The sequence below is a fragment of the Microtus oregoni genome, unplaced genomic scaffold (assembly GCF_018167655.1).
Source record: "Microtus oregoni isolate MIOR12 unplaced genomic scaffold, Mior012 000002F_ref0000024, whole genome shotgun sequence".
Classification (NCBI taxonomy): Eukaryota; Metazoa; Chordata; class Mammalia; order Rodentia; family Cricetidae; genus Microtus; species Microtus oregoni.
This window is the reverse complement of record NW_024543061.1, coordinates 24,278,175-24,294,010: the sequence shown is the minus strand read 5'-3', so window position 1 is coordinate 24,294,010 and position 15,836 is coordinate 24,278,175. Positions and strand designations below refer to the sequence as shown.

The 15,836-nt window shown below is 49.8% G+C and overlaps 1 protein-coding gene across 1 annotated transcript in view; it reads right to left on the bottom strand.

Moving 5' to 3' along the window:
- The window catches only part of Slc4a5 (solute carrier family 4 member 5), a 74,051-nt gene that overhangs the window by 27,169 nt on the left and 31,046 nt on the right, over positions 1-15,836 (bottom strand). Inside the window, exons 7-15 of the mRNA XM_041680133.1 lie at positions 13,977-14,032; positions 13,063-13,220; positions 11,662-11,749; positions 9,458-9,612; positions 8,713-8,901; positions 6,774-6,948; positions 6,033-6,166; positions 4,445-4,716; positions 156-214 (exon numbers count right to left, since the gene is read on the bottom strand). Of these exons, the coding sequence (XP_041536067.1) occupies positions 156-214; positions 4,445-4,716; positions 6,033-6,166; positions 6,774-6,948; positions 8,713-8,901; positions 9,458-9,612; positions 11,662-11,749; positions 13,063-13,220; positions 13,977-14,032 (1,286 nt within the window). The remainder of the gene's footprint in view (positions 1-155; positions 215-4,444; positions 4,717-6,032; positions 6,167-6,773; positions 6,949-8,712; positions 8,902-9,457; positions 9,613-11,661; positions 11,750-13,062; positions 13,221-13,976; positions 14,033-15,836) is intronic.

Sequence of the window (15,836 nt, the reverse complement as noted above, 5' to 3'; positions counted from 1 at the left end):
TATAGAGATGTTGCACACGGAGGATGCCTTAGAGCACAGTGCTTACAGTTAGGTATGGAGCCCAGGTGCTCCTGGGATTGACACCCCAACTCCTTCCTGACTCCCCACCATAAACAAAGCCCACGAGCAGTCTGTCCTGATAAGAAAGGGCTTACCAGAGACGTGTTGGTGTTTGGTGCCAGCAGGGCTGAGACATTGACCGTGGTTGTGTTCACTGGAGAAGACACAGAGGACAAGTTAGGGTCAGCGGGTCTTAGATGTAGCCTGCAGTCTCTGCCCAGCTCCCTCTGATCTCAGACTTCACGTCCCCTCTGCTCCCATAAGGGAGGGAGTTGGACAGGCAGCTGCGCCAGTGCAGAACAGCTCGTCCTGAGGACCAACAGCCAGTTCTAACACTCAGCTGAGCAATCTGGTGCTGAGACAGGCTGATGAAGAGTGTGTCTTGTGAATCCCTGCAGGTGCTAGACACAACTGTGTGCTGCCAAACTTTAGAAAAACATTTCAAAGAGCTAGTTCCATGTCATGCACTATGCCAAACCCTGGGAATGCACTCATTTCTTTCCCAAATCTCCGTGACGTATCCCCATTTTATAGATGAGGCAACTGAGGCTGTGACATTAACTTATCTATTATCTAAGGTTTCAGAGCCCATGCTTGGCGCTATGACCCCATCCCAGACCACTGGGAGAGAAACTATAAGGCTTCCTTTCCACCCAGTTTCTATCTACGGACACCTCTCTCCCACCCACTGTCCATGCACTTTAAAGCCCCCCTGGACTTGCCAGGGTGTGCCTGATGTCGCCTTCTCTAATCTGCCCCTCCAGTGCAAGGCAAGGAAAGTGAACCTGGATCTAGGTCCAGAAGGAGAACCAGAAGCCCCAAAGGGCTGCTGGCTGCCAGCTCTTCACTCTGAGTCCCTTGCTAAGCACCCCCTTCCCTGACCTGTGTCCCTAAGTGTAAGTGGAGTATCTAACACTCTCTTGAGGTCTGGGAGGGAAGCTGGGGGAGCCATTCCCAGCCTCACTTCTGGCCCTCCCTCTCCTGTGTCTGGCTTCCCTGATTCTTCATCACCCATAGGGCCAGGCTCCCCAGGTAATGTGGCCACTCATCACAAATGTTGGCTTGCCCACTCTCTGGACTGCATGGGTGGAGGGGAGCCTGGCTTCTCCCCTTTCTTCTCCAAGCAGTTCCTCAGTGGCAGGTTTAGGGGCCGGGGGCTGTTGCTGCTATTATCTGAAGTGTTATAGAATACTCATTTGTTTCAGTTGGCTGGCTACCACCCAGCGAAAAGACCCTGATCCTGAGACCTCACCCAGCCTCTAGCAAGCTGTCCACAGGGCTGGATATGATCACAGAAGCCGGTTGCTTCTGGGCCAGCTGGATCAGTGTTGACCCTGGACAGAACAGTACCAAAGGCATCATTTCCTAAAAACTATCCTGAGAAAGCCTCTTCATGGGAAATCAGGTAATCTATTGCCTCTCCTCACAAGGAAAGACGATGCCCAGTTAACGCTATGGACAGAGAAGCCAGGCAAGAAGCCCCTGTAGGGACTATTCATTCTGCTGCTCAAGAGCCCCAGCACCCAGAGTCTGCAGGCCAGACATCTCGATATCTTCTACTTGGGCTTGTCAATTCTTTTATAGCAAGAAGTGAAACCCTACAAGAGATGTAAGAACTATAGTGTGGAAAATTCCAGAAAGGTCCGAATATCAAATATTGTACAATTAATTCTAGTGTGCACAGAGTGGTACTCACTTAAAGTTGAGAGCGGCCAAGTCAGCATTTGCAGCATCCGTAAACAGAATACAAATCAGTTACCATGGAAAAAAATTAAATAGAAAAAGATAGTGTCCCAAGCAAGCTTGTGTGAGAAAGAACGTGAGAGAAGGGTGGTGTCCCATCTAACTGGGCTGTGTAGCTAAGCTAGGGAAATGGAGCAGTTAGTCGGTAGGTGGCACACAAACTGGGAAGAAAACCCCGTCATGTCCCCACTACCCTCGTCTGCTAATGTCCAGACCTTTGCCTTCTCATTTCTCCTAATGAAAGTGACCCGGCAATGGCACTGGCTCGTTTATTCTATGTAGAGAAATCTTGTGGGATCAGTGGTTAATCACAGCTCTGTAAAGCAAAGATTTTCAGACTTGGGGAGGGAGCAGCAGAAGCCCTTGGGAGGCTTGTCTGTACATAGCCAGCTGGGCTCTGCCCCAGAGTTTCTAGGCTCAGGTCTGGGGTTGGAGCCCACGGTTCTGTATTTCTGATAAGTTCCTAGTTGGTGCTGATGCTGCCAGGCTTGGGACCATGCACTCAGAACCATGAAGATGATTCAAGATAATCAGGTATGCAGGCAAGAATGATGGGAAGTAATTCAGAAACAGGCAAGCTTTATAATGCCCTCTGAAGCTCACTGACTATGCTCCTCCAGCCCCTGCACAGGGCACCCCTAGGTAAACAGATGGTTCACTGAGTAGCCAAAGCTCCTCGCAGGACCCCAGGATTTTGGCTATTTCTAAAAAGAGACAAGGACATGTGTTTCTAGAAGGCTGGGTTAGACCCAGTGTGTGGACTGGATCCAAAAAGCCCCCTATCCCACAGAATCAAAAGAGCCTGTGGTAGGACCTCTTTAGGAGTCTAGACAATGACCTGGTCAAAGGGTAAATCTCACCTCTCACTGTTTAATAGAACAACTCAAAGCTAAGGCTAGGGGCTGGAGAGATGGCTCAGAGGTTAAGAGCACTGGCTGTTCTTCCAGAGGTCCTGAGTTCAATTCCCAGCAACCACATGGTGGCTCACAACCATCTGTACTGAGATCTGGCGCCCTCCTCTGGCGTGCGGGCATACATTGAGGCAGAATGTTGTATACATAATAAATAAATAAATCTTTAAAAAAAAAAGTTAAGGCTAGAAAAAAGAAAAGAGAGAGAAAAAAGCTAAGCCTAGATAGACTTCTTTCCAAAATCAGAGCCATAAGGGGAGGTGTGATGCTACCCCTAGCAGGAAGAGCATCTTACGAGAGACACAGGCCAGAGTAGGATCTCATACTTGCAATGCAGAATATCAGCTGACAAAATCAATCTTTTTAAGGCAGGGTCTCAGTACATAGCCTGGACTGGTCTGGAAATTCCTATGTAGACCGGGCTGGTCTTGAACTCACAAAGATCCCCTTCCTTCTGATTCTCAAGTGCTGGGATTAGAAGTGTATGCTAATTCACCTGGCATGGTCAATTCTTTTGATTATTACTATTATTATTATTATTATTGTCATTAAGCTAAGGGATTGAACAACTCTAATATCTACTAATTTGAAAACCTTGCAGGCATCTCTAATAAACACTGATTACTCTTTGACAGTCAGGGAAACTGAGGTTCAGTGTGGCCTTGGGTGGCCTCTGGACCTCAGTTTGCTTTCTGCCAGGCCAGTATAGTGGTGCTTGGGTAGGTCTTGCACCCTATACTGCATTCCCTTGGGCCCTCTAGGTTCATCCCCCTAGCTCTTAGGGGCATGGTTGACTGTGACGGACATCCCATTCTGAGGCCTTCACTTTGCAGATGATGACTTCTTTGGTCAGAAAGCAACAAACATGAATGGCACTGAGACTTTATTATTAGGTTGGCCAGTTGTTTGCTCCAGTCCACTCGGTGCTGGGGTCCTTTAAATACTGTTGGCGCATGCATGCCAGACAGTAGGGGGTTGGTAGCTCTCACGAGCTCTCCCCACTGCAAATTCTTCCCTAAACCAGCAGCAGCTGGCTTCCTGGAATGTCTCCTCAATTCTCATTCCACATCCTGTGGTCCCAGAGGGTAGATAAGGTCCTTCATGACAATCCCCTCAACCCATTCATATGCCTAGGAGGCTGAATGAAGCCAGTTTCCCCAGCTCTTCTGACGGCATGACTGGCAAGGCCTCCACCCTGACTGTAGTAGGGATGTTTGTCCCCTGGGTTGGTCTCGCTTTATAAAGCTTGTAACCGCATTGGCAGTGGTATGTTGAGGCAAGTTACCATGTGTTAATGGCACTGGGAGGGATCATCAGATCTACCCCAACTTGGGCAGTATTACTGACAGGAATAACCTCCAACCCAGCCCCTATTCAGTAAATCATGCCTTGCTCTTTCATGAAGTACCCTGCAGCTTCCTGATTACAACCCTGGTTGCTTTGACCACAGCCGTGTGGTGGCTTTTACTGGAGTTATCATCCCCTCAAATTCTTTCCGAAAATTAGGTTCAAGACTCTGCAATTAGCATTGTGAATTTCAAAGCCAGTCTGGGTACCACAACCAAGGCCAGCCTCGATTACATAAGCAGACGCCGTTTCAATAAACAAAGGTCCAACATTTGCTCCTTTGGGATAGTGAGCACCTGGCCAACAGCCCCTCCAGACGAGCTCCCCTCCTGCACTGAGAGCTGCGGTAGGAGGGGTGGGGGGCAGTGCACGTCGGGGATTACCTGTGTCAGGAGCCACACACTCGCATCTGTAGGTGGTGATGGAGTCAGGCTTGAAGTCCGTGTTAATGGGATAGTAGCTGAAGGCACCAATCATCTTTTTGATGGCGTCGTAGATGAAGATGAAGCTGATGAGGGTTGAGAAGCCCTCTTCGGTGAAGCGGGTGATATACTTGATGATAAAGCTGGCATCTGTGGCCACCAGGATAAGGCACTGGATGGCTGAGTGCAGGCCAATCCAGAGGCGGAACTCCATGTAGTCCAGGCCATTGGCCCTGGATGGCAAAGGGAAGTGAGTGACCTCCTGGGGTTGGCTCCCCAGCCCCGCCCAGAGTAGCTCATACCTCTTTGTAGCATGGATGTCTGTCTAAGGACTGAGAAAGGATAGGACAGGGACTATCCCAGGTTGGGATGCCTGATCTGTGTGTGTGTGCTTATGTATGTTGCATGCACATGTATTTGTGGGTTTGTGTGTATACTGAATGCACGGGTAGAGAGTAAAAGGAAAAGTGTCTACTCAGCACCCCTGAAGCTGGGTTCTCATCACAAAGGAGATTTATTTGCCCCAGGGGGACAGAGGACAGGGAATAAGAGATAAAGACAGGAGATTGAGGACAGGGGAGAAGGGGAAGGGAACAAGGGAGAGGGGGCAGGGATATTTGTCTCAGGGAGGGTAGACAGACAGAGGACTGCGTCTGGCTAGAGAGGAGACAGATGTGGCCCACAGGCAAATGGTGGTCTATAAAGATAAAGGGGGAAACCCCACATTCGGATGAGGTGTTTAATTTTAATTGGGCGTGTTAACTAGGTGAGCCAGTGGGGGCTTCTGATTGCTGGGCTTCAATACTTTGATAGCTGGATCTTGGTAGTCAGCCTCAGGAGGACAACGTGGCTAAATAAGGGACTAGACCTTGGTGGCTAGCCTCAGGAACGCAATCTTCTGATTTTTACAAAGGTAGAGAGAATGGGAGAGAAGGGCAAGGCCTGCCAGAGTCGTGCTCACAATGCTTGAGCTGGCCAGAGTCTGTCCCTTCAGGGAGTCCCAGGGAGCCACCCATCTCCACCCCCAAGCTCCAGGATTGTAAGCATGTGACACCAGATTTTACATGTGGGTGACTTTTGGGGACTGAACTCAGGTCCTTGTGCATACAGGACAAGCACTTTACTGACTGAGCCACCTCCCCAGTTTTAGGGGTGCCTGGTCTTTGAGAATTCTAGGACAGGACTTCTCTGAGTGTCAGGAAGCTGCTAAGACCTTGGTGCTTGGAGGAGATTTTAAGCTGAATGGTCTGGAGCCACCTTAGGAAATGGTCCAGTCCAAATCCACAAGGCACCTGTCCAAGGCTCTGTTTCTACTACACCGACTTTCCAGTGACCAGTGACGTGGCCTGGCTTGCTTCCTAAGTGCTAATCTGCACTAAGATGACTTCAGGGCAATTTATAGGAATCAGAAGAACCACCCACCAACTACAGCTGAAGATGCCCCTCCTCACATGCCCCCTCCATCCTCCTACTCCTCAAACCCCACCCTCGCCTTAGCTGACTGCCTCAATTTCAAGAGTAGGCATAGAGCCTACCATGTGGTACCTACTTGCTGAAGTCAAAGAGGAGCTTCTCGAAGATGAGAATGGGCCCCGTGCTGCTGAGGATGATGAGGGGCTGCCCCGAGAAGAGGCAGAACAAGGCACCAGCCATGGCGGTGCCAAGGAAGCTCTCCATTACTCCCTGTCATGTGAGAAAGCAGGAGGCTCAGAGAGGCAGAAGAAGCTGTTGTGTGGCAGTTTCCTGTGAAACTGACACCTTCTATCTTGGAGGGAAACTCATCAGGACGTAGGAGTTTTACAGAGGGGTAAAACAACCCATTGGAAAGGGAGGTGAAGCTTCCCACCCTGCAGGGAAGCTCCTCAAGTTTAGAAAGCAAACAACTCAACGGCTTCAGGAAGTCCCTGAATCTGAACAGATACACTAGTCAGTCCCACACCATGCAGACATCAAGTATAAGGCCTGCTGAGTGATAATCTCAGACAAACTGAGCTGCCCGCAGGAGGCTCAGGACAGTTGAGCCACCCAGAAAGGACACTCTTCACCCTGATGAGCTGCCCGCAGGCTATGCAGTGTTTCCAGCTTTTGTGTGCCGTCACCCTTGCTGGGGTTGGCTTTGGTGATACAGCTGTATCTGAGTCATTTCTGTCCCTGCTACATAAGGTGATGGCCAGACTCAGGGTGGCACCCGCAACCTTGGTGCTGGGAATACAAACTGAAACTCTTTATGGCTACCAGGTGGCAATAAATTTGACTGATGTTTACTGGTCTGTCCCTAGCTCGTGCTCACCTGATAATTGTCCGTGGCATCCCCCAGAAGTCCACCAAAGGTGATGGCATTGGTGATACAGCCCAGGTAGATGAACAGAACTGCGGAGATGGACTGGATGTGGAAGCCGTCATAGAAGTCACTTGGGAACCAGGGCAGCTTCCGCTTGACGTCCAGGCGTAGTCCCCCAAAGAACCTGCTTGAGACAGGCAGGAGACGGCTTTCCTCTACAGACACTAGGAGGGGCCGGAGTGACTCAAGGGCCCCAAGGAGTCTGGGGTGAGGAGCAGGGGTGGGTGGAATTACAGTCTTTCTACCAGAGCACTGAGAATCAGACATGACTCTTGTCAGTTTGTAAGTTTGCAGTCAGCACCATCCATGCTGGGGAGGTTGGAGCTGGACTCAAACTGTTCAAGAGAAGGACGTTCTGATGGGAATATCCCACCGTGATGGTCTTCCTCGTGTCCCTAACCAGCCCGACCTGTATAACACATAATGGTGAGTGTTAGCTGCCAACTCCACAGACTCTAGACTCATTTGGGAGATGGGTCTCTAGGTGTGCCTGCTGGGGGTTGTCCTGACTGAGGGAGAGGCTGCTCCCCGGGCAGGAGATCTGGGACTGAATGAGAAAACCAGATGAGAAAGAACACGTATTTACTGTTTCACTGCCTGGGTGTGGCTGCAATGTGGCAGGTTCCCTCAAGCTCCTGCGGCTTTGACTTCCCCCAGCGTGATGAGAGGTAGCCTGAACTTCAAGCCAGAACAAACCCTTCCTCCTTTACGTTGCTCTCGTCAGAGGGCTTTTCACAGTGAGAAACTAAGGCATAGCCCACAGCTCTATCCCCAAAGTCATTGTTCGCGCAGAGCCTTGTCCTAAATCTCAGTCAACCAGAGCGACTCCAGGAGCAGCCAAAGGACTCAGACCAGGACAGTTTTCTCTTGTTCTCCTCAAAGAAGAGAAAAAACGAAGCCTTTAAATAATGCTAAGATTTTAAAACACACTGTTATATATTGGATCGTCCTTCTTTTAAAGAGATACATTAAACCTTCAGCCCCTGGCGCTGTGACTATAATTCTATTTGGAAAGCCTCCGGGTTGGGAATGCAGCTCGGTTGGTAGAGGGCTTGCCTACTGTGCATGAAGCCCTAGATTATAACCCAAGCATGGCGGTGCCTGTGAGTTCAGCATTGTCGGTTCAAGGTCATCCTCAGCTATAGCAGGCTTGAGGTCAGCTTGGGTTACATGAGACTACAAAAAAGTTTTTGGCTGATATAATTAAGTTACAATGAAGTCATGAAGAGTGGGCTTTGAGTCAGCTGTTAGAGAAACAGGGCAATACTACCCGAACACCCACCCGGGGTCTCGGAAAGCCATGTAACAACACAGACAAAAACTGGGGGAAGCAACTGCCAAGCTAAGGACAGCCATAAGACTCTCAGCTGCCATTAGAATTCCGAGGAGGCTCTGCCTGTAATCCCAAAGTCAGTGGTGCCCTGCTGGCAACTTATTTTAGAGGCCAGGGTTGAGACAGGGTCCCACATTATAACCCAGGCCTGGAATTTGCAACAATCCTCCTGCCTCAGTCTCTCCAGTTCTGGAATTACAGGTAGGGTCCACCATGGCACTGCTCCCTGATGACTTCTCCATTTCTACCTGTGTGAAAATGGATTTCAGTAATTTTACACTATCTTGCTTGTGGTACACTGTTTCCGACACGGGTACCAAAGGAGGTCTAGAGAAGAGTTTGGGCTCCTTTCTCTTGGGCGGGGTCCGTCTGTTCCTCTCACCCCACGCAACTCTTCTCAAGACCAAAGAGGGACTTCGCTAGAGTTCGGAAGACTGCAGTGGTCAGACCCCGTCCCTAGAAGGCGCTGCACGCAGCAGCGGAAGGATCGCTAACAAGACCGGAGGAAGAGAGGGTTCAAGACTGTAGGCTCTCTGCCGGGCATGGAGCAGGCACCTTCCGGTCCAGATCAGCTCCTCTCCGATTTCATGCACAGCTGGCATCTCAGCCTCGTCTCCACTGCCCACTCCGCCGGCCCCGCTGCCTCCTGCCCCTCCGCCACCGCCACCTCCGCCAGCCGAGGCACCGCCTCCGCCCGCAGAGCCGTTCATCTGGCCCAGCTCTGCCAAAGAGAACACAGATTTCCTGAAAGAGAAAGTTGGGGATGGGGAAGAGCAGGGCTCTCAGTGCTTGGAAGGACCCAGCCCCTCAAGACTGTCCCCTTCCCCTCCAAGAACAACAACAAAACTTTAATAACTTAAATAGCAGGGGAAGTGATGACGGAGGTGGGGAGATGGCTCAGTTATTAAAGCATTTGCCACACAAACAGGAAGACAAGAACTGGGATTCCCTGAAGCCATGTGCAGGTCAGGTGGACAAGCCAGCCACTTGTAATTCCAGCACAGGGAAAACCCAGAACGAATAAGACTAGGCAAATCTGCCAGCGCTGGGTTCACTGGGAGACTGTCTCAATACAGAAGGTGGAGAGCAATGAAGAAAAATTCCCGGGCAGCAACCTCAGGCTTCCACATATGCGCCCACACATATTCCAGCATGAATTCAATAACACCCCTCCCCCTACACGGACTCCCGCCCGGCTTTACGGTTGTTCACAGGCCGCCCTGCTGGCTTCCGATTTCTTGGGAAGAGAATAAACCGCCGATGTGGAGCGCCCTCTGTTGTTCTCATCCTCAGCACACACCTCTTGTCAGCCGAGGGAACTTTCTTGGGTGGCTCAATTCTGATGTTTGGATCCCATTCTCCAGGGGGAAGGACAATGACCTCATCTAGAAATTCATCAATTCCTGCAATGAGGTCTTCTCGGTTCCGGGCTTTATACGCCACGTCGCTGAAGAGCTGGTGAGGGATGAGGAAAGAGAAAGAGGGCTCAGCTCTCCTTTCCTTGGAGTGAGATCATCACCACTATGTTTAAAGGAGTCATTGCTCCAGATGCCAGCTTGTTTTCAGTGGGTAGATAAGGACAAATGGCAGGAGAGGAAATAGGGGACAATAGGAAAGAACCAGTTTTTGGAACAGGCAGTCATTTCAGATCTGAAACCCAGGTTGCTGTAATATTTTAGAGGCGGGTAAGCATAGGGAATATGCTTATCTATCTATCTATCTATCTATCTATCTATCTATCTATCTATCTTCCTTCCTTCCTCCCTTCCTCCTTCCCTTCCTCCTTCCCTCCCTCCTTCCCTTCCTTCCTTTCTTATTTATTTATTTATTTATTTATTTATTTATTTTTCAAGACAGGGTTTCTCCGTGTAGCCCTGGCTGTCCTGGAACTCTCACTGTAGATTGTAGCTCACCTCGAACTCACAGAGATTCGCCTGACTCCGCCTCCTGAGTGCTGGGATTAAAAACATGAGCCACCACCGCCCAGCACACTCACTATTAGTAGTACACTCGGCAGCCAAGGACCTTTATTGCATATACTACACACACACACACCCTTTTGCACGTGCACCTAGCAGCTTATTAGCCACGTAGGGCCCCCACGTGCCCTGAGTCGTATGCACACTCCACTCCGAACGATGGAATTGTCTCCTCCCCTTAACAGCCACCAAACACAGATGGAGTCTGTTCAGTGGGTCTCTCCTTGTGTGGGGGTAGGAAAGTAGGGAGATCCATCCAGTCTGAACTGGTTTTGTGGAATTAGTCAAACCGTGTCCTCCAAGTGAACTTTTAGGGAGACTCCTCTACTTATACCTATGCAAAGATGGGTGTGCATATAATCAAAATCAGACATGTTCTGGGAAGGGACATTCACGACGGGAAAATGATTGTGCAATTTAATCTGTCACTTAAAATATCCACCCAGGGGCTGGAGAAATGGCTCAGTGGTTAAGAACACTGCCTGCTCTTCCAAAGGTCCTGAGTTCAATTCCCAGCAACCACATGGTGGCTCACAACCATCTGTAATGAGGTCTGGTGCCCTCTTCTGGCCTGCAGGCACACACACAGACAGAATATTGTATACATAATAAATATTTAAAAAAATATCCACCCAGATACATCCCACTTCTCTTGAATACCGTACAAAGGCCCCAACAATAACGGCCGTCCCCAGTACCCTCATTCATGTGCTGCTGTTACTCTTGACGGTGTGCCCGACCTGTCCTATTGCTTTGCTTTGAATCGAGTCTCCCTGCTGCGTCTGCAAATCTTTGTGCAGCTTTATCTCAAGTCTTTAAGAACCAACGAGCCTGGGTGCACCGACTCGGCCTAGACACCGACCCTGGTAACACCTCTGCAGGACTTTTGTTGCGTTCTTTGACCTTGCGTTTCTGTTTCCACAGAGCAAGCATATGAGGAAATCTCTTCAGAGCCCAGACTTTCCCCCTAGGAGGGCCAGGTAACAGAAAGACAGATTTTCTGGGTTTGTTTGTGTTTAAAGACCTCTAGCCTTCTGTTAGTCTAGAGACGGAGCAGGATCTTCAGGCTCATCTCACTGAGGTTGCCCTCGGGGAGATCACACACTGAGCTTATGCTGCTGTGCCTCCATTCAGCTTCTCTGAGCCTTCATCACTTGCCTTGTCCAGAAGGCTAGCATCCCAAGATCTTGCTAGTCTACCTGCTCCCCGCTCACCCTTGGCTTTTTGTCTGCAGTGTGTGTCTCAGTTCCCCCAGGCATCTAATACATGATTGATTTTATTTTCATCATTTATAATAATATATAATCATCATCATCATCATCATCATCATCTCTGTCCCTCTCAGATAGTGCTCCTGCATGAGAGGGTCTGGGTCTCTTCCCTGAATCTCATGATCCTTAGGTCCCTGGTGCACAGCAGGGCCTCAGCTGTGCTTGTTAGATAGCTGGTGATCCTGGGCAGTAGGGGAGGCCGTGCCAGTTCCACAGCTATGAGCACTCAGTGCCTGCTTCATAGTCTCACTTACATCATCCACCATGAGGGTTGCAATGGCTCGGCCAATCTCATTATAGGACTTTGCTCTCCCAGAAGGTCCTAGAAGAATGAACAGAAACCTGCAAAGAAGATGGAGAAGGAAGAACAAAGAGGGAAAAATAGAAATAAATGAAGAGAAGAATTCTTTGGCCTTCAATGTCTCCATTATTAACTTTTTACCTTCCCTCCTTTGAATATTTTAAAACTAATCATTATCATTATTATATTTAATTATGTGTATATCTGTAGGGAGGTATGTGCACCCAAGTGCAGTGCCTGCTGAGTCCAGAAGAGGGCACTGAATCCCCTGAACTGGAGTTACAGGTGATTTTGAGCCACTCAACATGGGTGCTGGGAACTGAACTCAGGTCCTCTGCAAGAGCAGCAGGTACCATTAGCAACTGAGTCATTGCTTCACCTCCTTTTACTGGTTTATTTTTGCGTTTTTGAGACAGGGTCTCCCATAACCCAGGCTCAAACTCTTTATGTAGTCAAGCATGACTTTGAATCTTCCTACCTCTACTTCCCAAGTACTGGGATTGCAGGCAAGTGCCGCAATACCTGGCTCTTCCTTTCTATGTTTATTTATTTAGCTAGTTAGTGTGTGTGTACGTGCCCCCCCACACATACATGCATGTGCCATGGCACACACGCCACAGCAAATGTGGAGGTTTAGAAGACAATATACAGGACTCAGTTCTCTCCTTTCATCATGTGATCTCCAAGAATTAAACTCAGATTGTCTGGCTTAGTGACAAGCGCCTTTACCCATCAGATCAGCTCACAGTTCACCAGATCAACTCACAGCTCACCAGATCAACTCACAGCTCACCAGATCAGCTCACCAAAACAGTTCACCAGCTCACCAGCTCACCAGCTCAGCTCAGCAGCTCATCAGATCAGCTCACCGGCTCAGCTCACCAGATCATCTCACTGGCTCACCAGATTATCCCACTGGCTCACCAGATCAACTCACCAGCTCACCAGATCAGCTCACCAGCTCAAAATCTTCCTTTTGCTACTTTATTTGCTGAAGAAACATTTGTGCTTCTGCCTCTCGTAGGCATCCTTACATTTGCACTGCTGCCCAGACCACTCAGCAACTTCCTTCCTGGCTCCTGGCGCCCCCAACCTCTTTCTCTTTTGTGAGGGTCTTGCTGTTGCCCTGGCTGTCCTGGAGCTCTCTGTGTAAAGCGGGTTGACCCCAGACCCACAGAGCTGTCTGTTGAGTGCTGGGAATAAAGACACGCACTACCTGGCCCCATTCTATACTAATTTAAAGGACATCCCCGCTTGCTGCCAGCATGGGGAATGGCTCCCTGAAGAGAGTGGGGGCCCTCTTCAGTAACTCACCTGGTGGGCACAGGTGTGGGGGCACTCCTCAGTGACTCACCTGGTGGGGACAGGCACTTCTGTCACCCCTCCCAGCATGGCAGACTGGACAAGACGAACAAACGCAATGAATGGTTGGTCCAGGAAGTCCACCTCGCCCACGAGCACATTGGAGGCTTCTGAGTCCTTGGGGATCTTCTTCATGAATTTGTTTCTCCGCTGCTCCAGGAGGAAAATACAACCCAAGAAGACTTGGCATGCTCCTACTCTCACCTCAGAGAACATAATTTCCACAGAAATTATCAAGAAACTGAAATAAGTAACCGAATATTCTCTCCAGCTCTGTAGATGACGAGACTCAACGTTTGTTGACCCAAGACCAATTATGCCTTCGTAGATGGTAGGATTCAGTCACTGGCTAGACCCTAAGATACTCCACTGCTGTGTGAGCTAAGGGTCAGTGAAGAGCCCGGGGACAGCTCCCACCCCAGCCTCCTTTGCTGGAACTTAGTGGTAAGCTGCCAAGACCTCCCTCTAGGCCTTCACCTTCGGTGGTGGAGAGAAGTCAGTTCTGATGGTCTGTTTGCCCTTTGCCCTGCTTCCTCACTCACAGCGATCTCTGGACCAGTCTCTAAAAGTGCTTCCAGGTTCCCCACAAGGGGTCCTCCCTGGAAACTCACAGTTCTTAGACCTTAAACCTAGACCACTTAGGGGGTCTCACTCCAGTCCTACTGGCTACCAGCTGTTCAGGGCAAAGTCAAACAGATGGAAAGTCCTCTGCTCAAACTGTCCCACCCTCTGTCTTTATGACTTCTCTTCTCCAGAGCTATCTGATGGTGAAATGTCCCTGGGTTACTTATACATTCTTCTTAGTCCTGGGGGAAGTCTGGTCCCTTGCAGAGAAAGGCTCTCCACTCTTGACACCAAAGGCCTCCTTCCCTGCCTACCTCTGAGTGCAGGGCAGCGCTGTCCTACCTGGTCTGTGTTTGGGGTGTGAAAGATGTCGTTCATGCTTCTACTCTGGGCGTGACCTAGGAGAGACAGGAAAGCAGGCCTATCAGGGGAAGCCAGGCTCACACCAGTCCTTTGCCCTTGGCCCTGAGCTACAGCAAGGCACCCTCCCCTCAGCTCTGCAGCTCCGTCAGCTGTCATCCCCACTCTCTTTCTCTTCAAGGGCAGCTTGCTTGAATAAGCAGTTAGACTCCCGGCTCTACACCCACTCATTCCTTAAAAAATGAGTGCTCATTTTTTTAAAGCGGTATTCTCTTTTTAAAAAAAGATTTTATTTATTATGTATACAGTGTTCTGCCTGCATGCCAGAAGAGGGCACCTGATCCCATTATAGATGGTTGTGAGCCACCATGTGGTTGCTGAGAATTGAACTCAGGACCTCTGGAAGAGCAGTCAGTGCTCTTAACTTCTGAGCCATTGCTCTAGCCCCGAGCCCACCTTCTTAGCCCTCACTGCGATGTCTACTCCAGGTACAGCATTGTGCCGGGCTCAGATGGGAAGACACATAGAGATGTATTTTCAGATTAGGTACCAGGTACCACTAGCCTGAAATTTGATGAAGAGACCAGCTTCGTCTATAGCCTCCTGGAGATTTTAAAAACAGGTTGGCAGAGTCCATGGGGAGACAGAGACAACACAGGAACTGCCAAGAGCCCCTTCCTCGGGAAGCCATTCCCATTTCCCGTGAGTAGTGTAGTCCAGTGGGCATGCACAGTCCTGATTGCTTGGCTTTGGGCCTGTGGCTGGCCTTGCTTCTCGAACACTGCTCTCCTCCGCTCACTTCCCAGAATCTCCTTCTGCTTGTTTCTCCTTGGGGTTGTTTTTGTCATTATTCCCTGATAAGCATCTCACACTTCATCACCATCAGTCACAGCCACTCCTATTGCTTCTTCTGTGTGTGTGCACGCGCGTGTCTGCATGTGTGAGTGTGTGTGTGAGATGACACTCATAATGCATCTCAAGTTCCATCTCTCTTGAGCTTCAGAACCTTGGAGCAGCCCCATCTGGTACCCCAGCTCGTTGTCTTCCACCAAATCCCCCCCAGACCTTGTTCTGCTCAGCACTCCCTCCAGCCCACCACTGGCCCCTTGACGCCCTGGGAGGGAGTCTGGGCTCTTCCCTTACCCTTCCCTCCCTCTTTCCACCAGCTGTTGTGGCCTACTTCCATCTTTCCCTCTATTCCTCAAGGTAGGCCTGGCCTCTTCATTCTTTCTCAGACAGAAACCTGACGCTAGCGCACACCTGTTTCCAGATCTCCAGGGTGCCCCTTACCTTCTGAGGAATGGCTTTGGATTTCCGACTAAATGCACCAGGCCTCCTCTTGTCTGACCTTTGAACCTTATGCTCTTGGCTAACTGAGTGATATTTTTTCCTCAACATCAATTCCCATCAACCGCTGTTTGTGCCCTGGGTCTAGAAGTTTCCCCGTATTTCTAGAAGCCCCTCGATCCAACCCTGGCTTTATTTCACACTGACCTTTGGGCTCACTCCATAACAAGATGTTCTAACGAGAGGGTGGTTGTCTCTTCTGTTCTCTTGGGCTCAGTTGCATGTCTCCTCTCTGAGGGTCCCCACTGTCATCTGGGCTCTGGGCTCCCTATGTACTTGGGCTACATATGATCCAGTTCATACAAAGCAATGATCACTTCCTCACACCTCCTGTCTGAGAGTGCCACTAAACATCGCTGAACAAGAGGGTCTCAGTACACAGGACTCTTTCCAAAGCGACTTTCTGCCTACTGACCACTGCCCCCTGTCGGCCACATAAGAATAACAAGGCCAGGAGTAGGTGATGGGTACTGAGAGGAATCAAACGTTAGGACA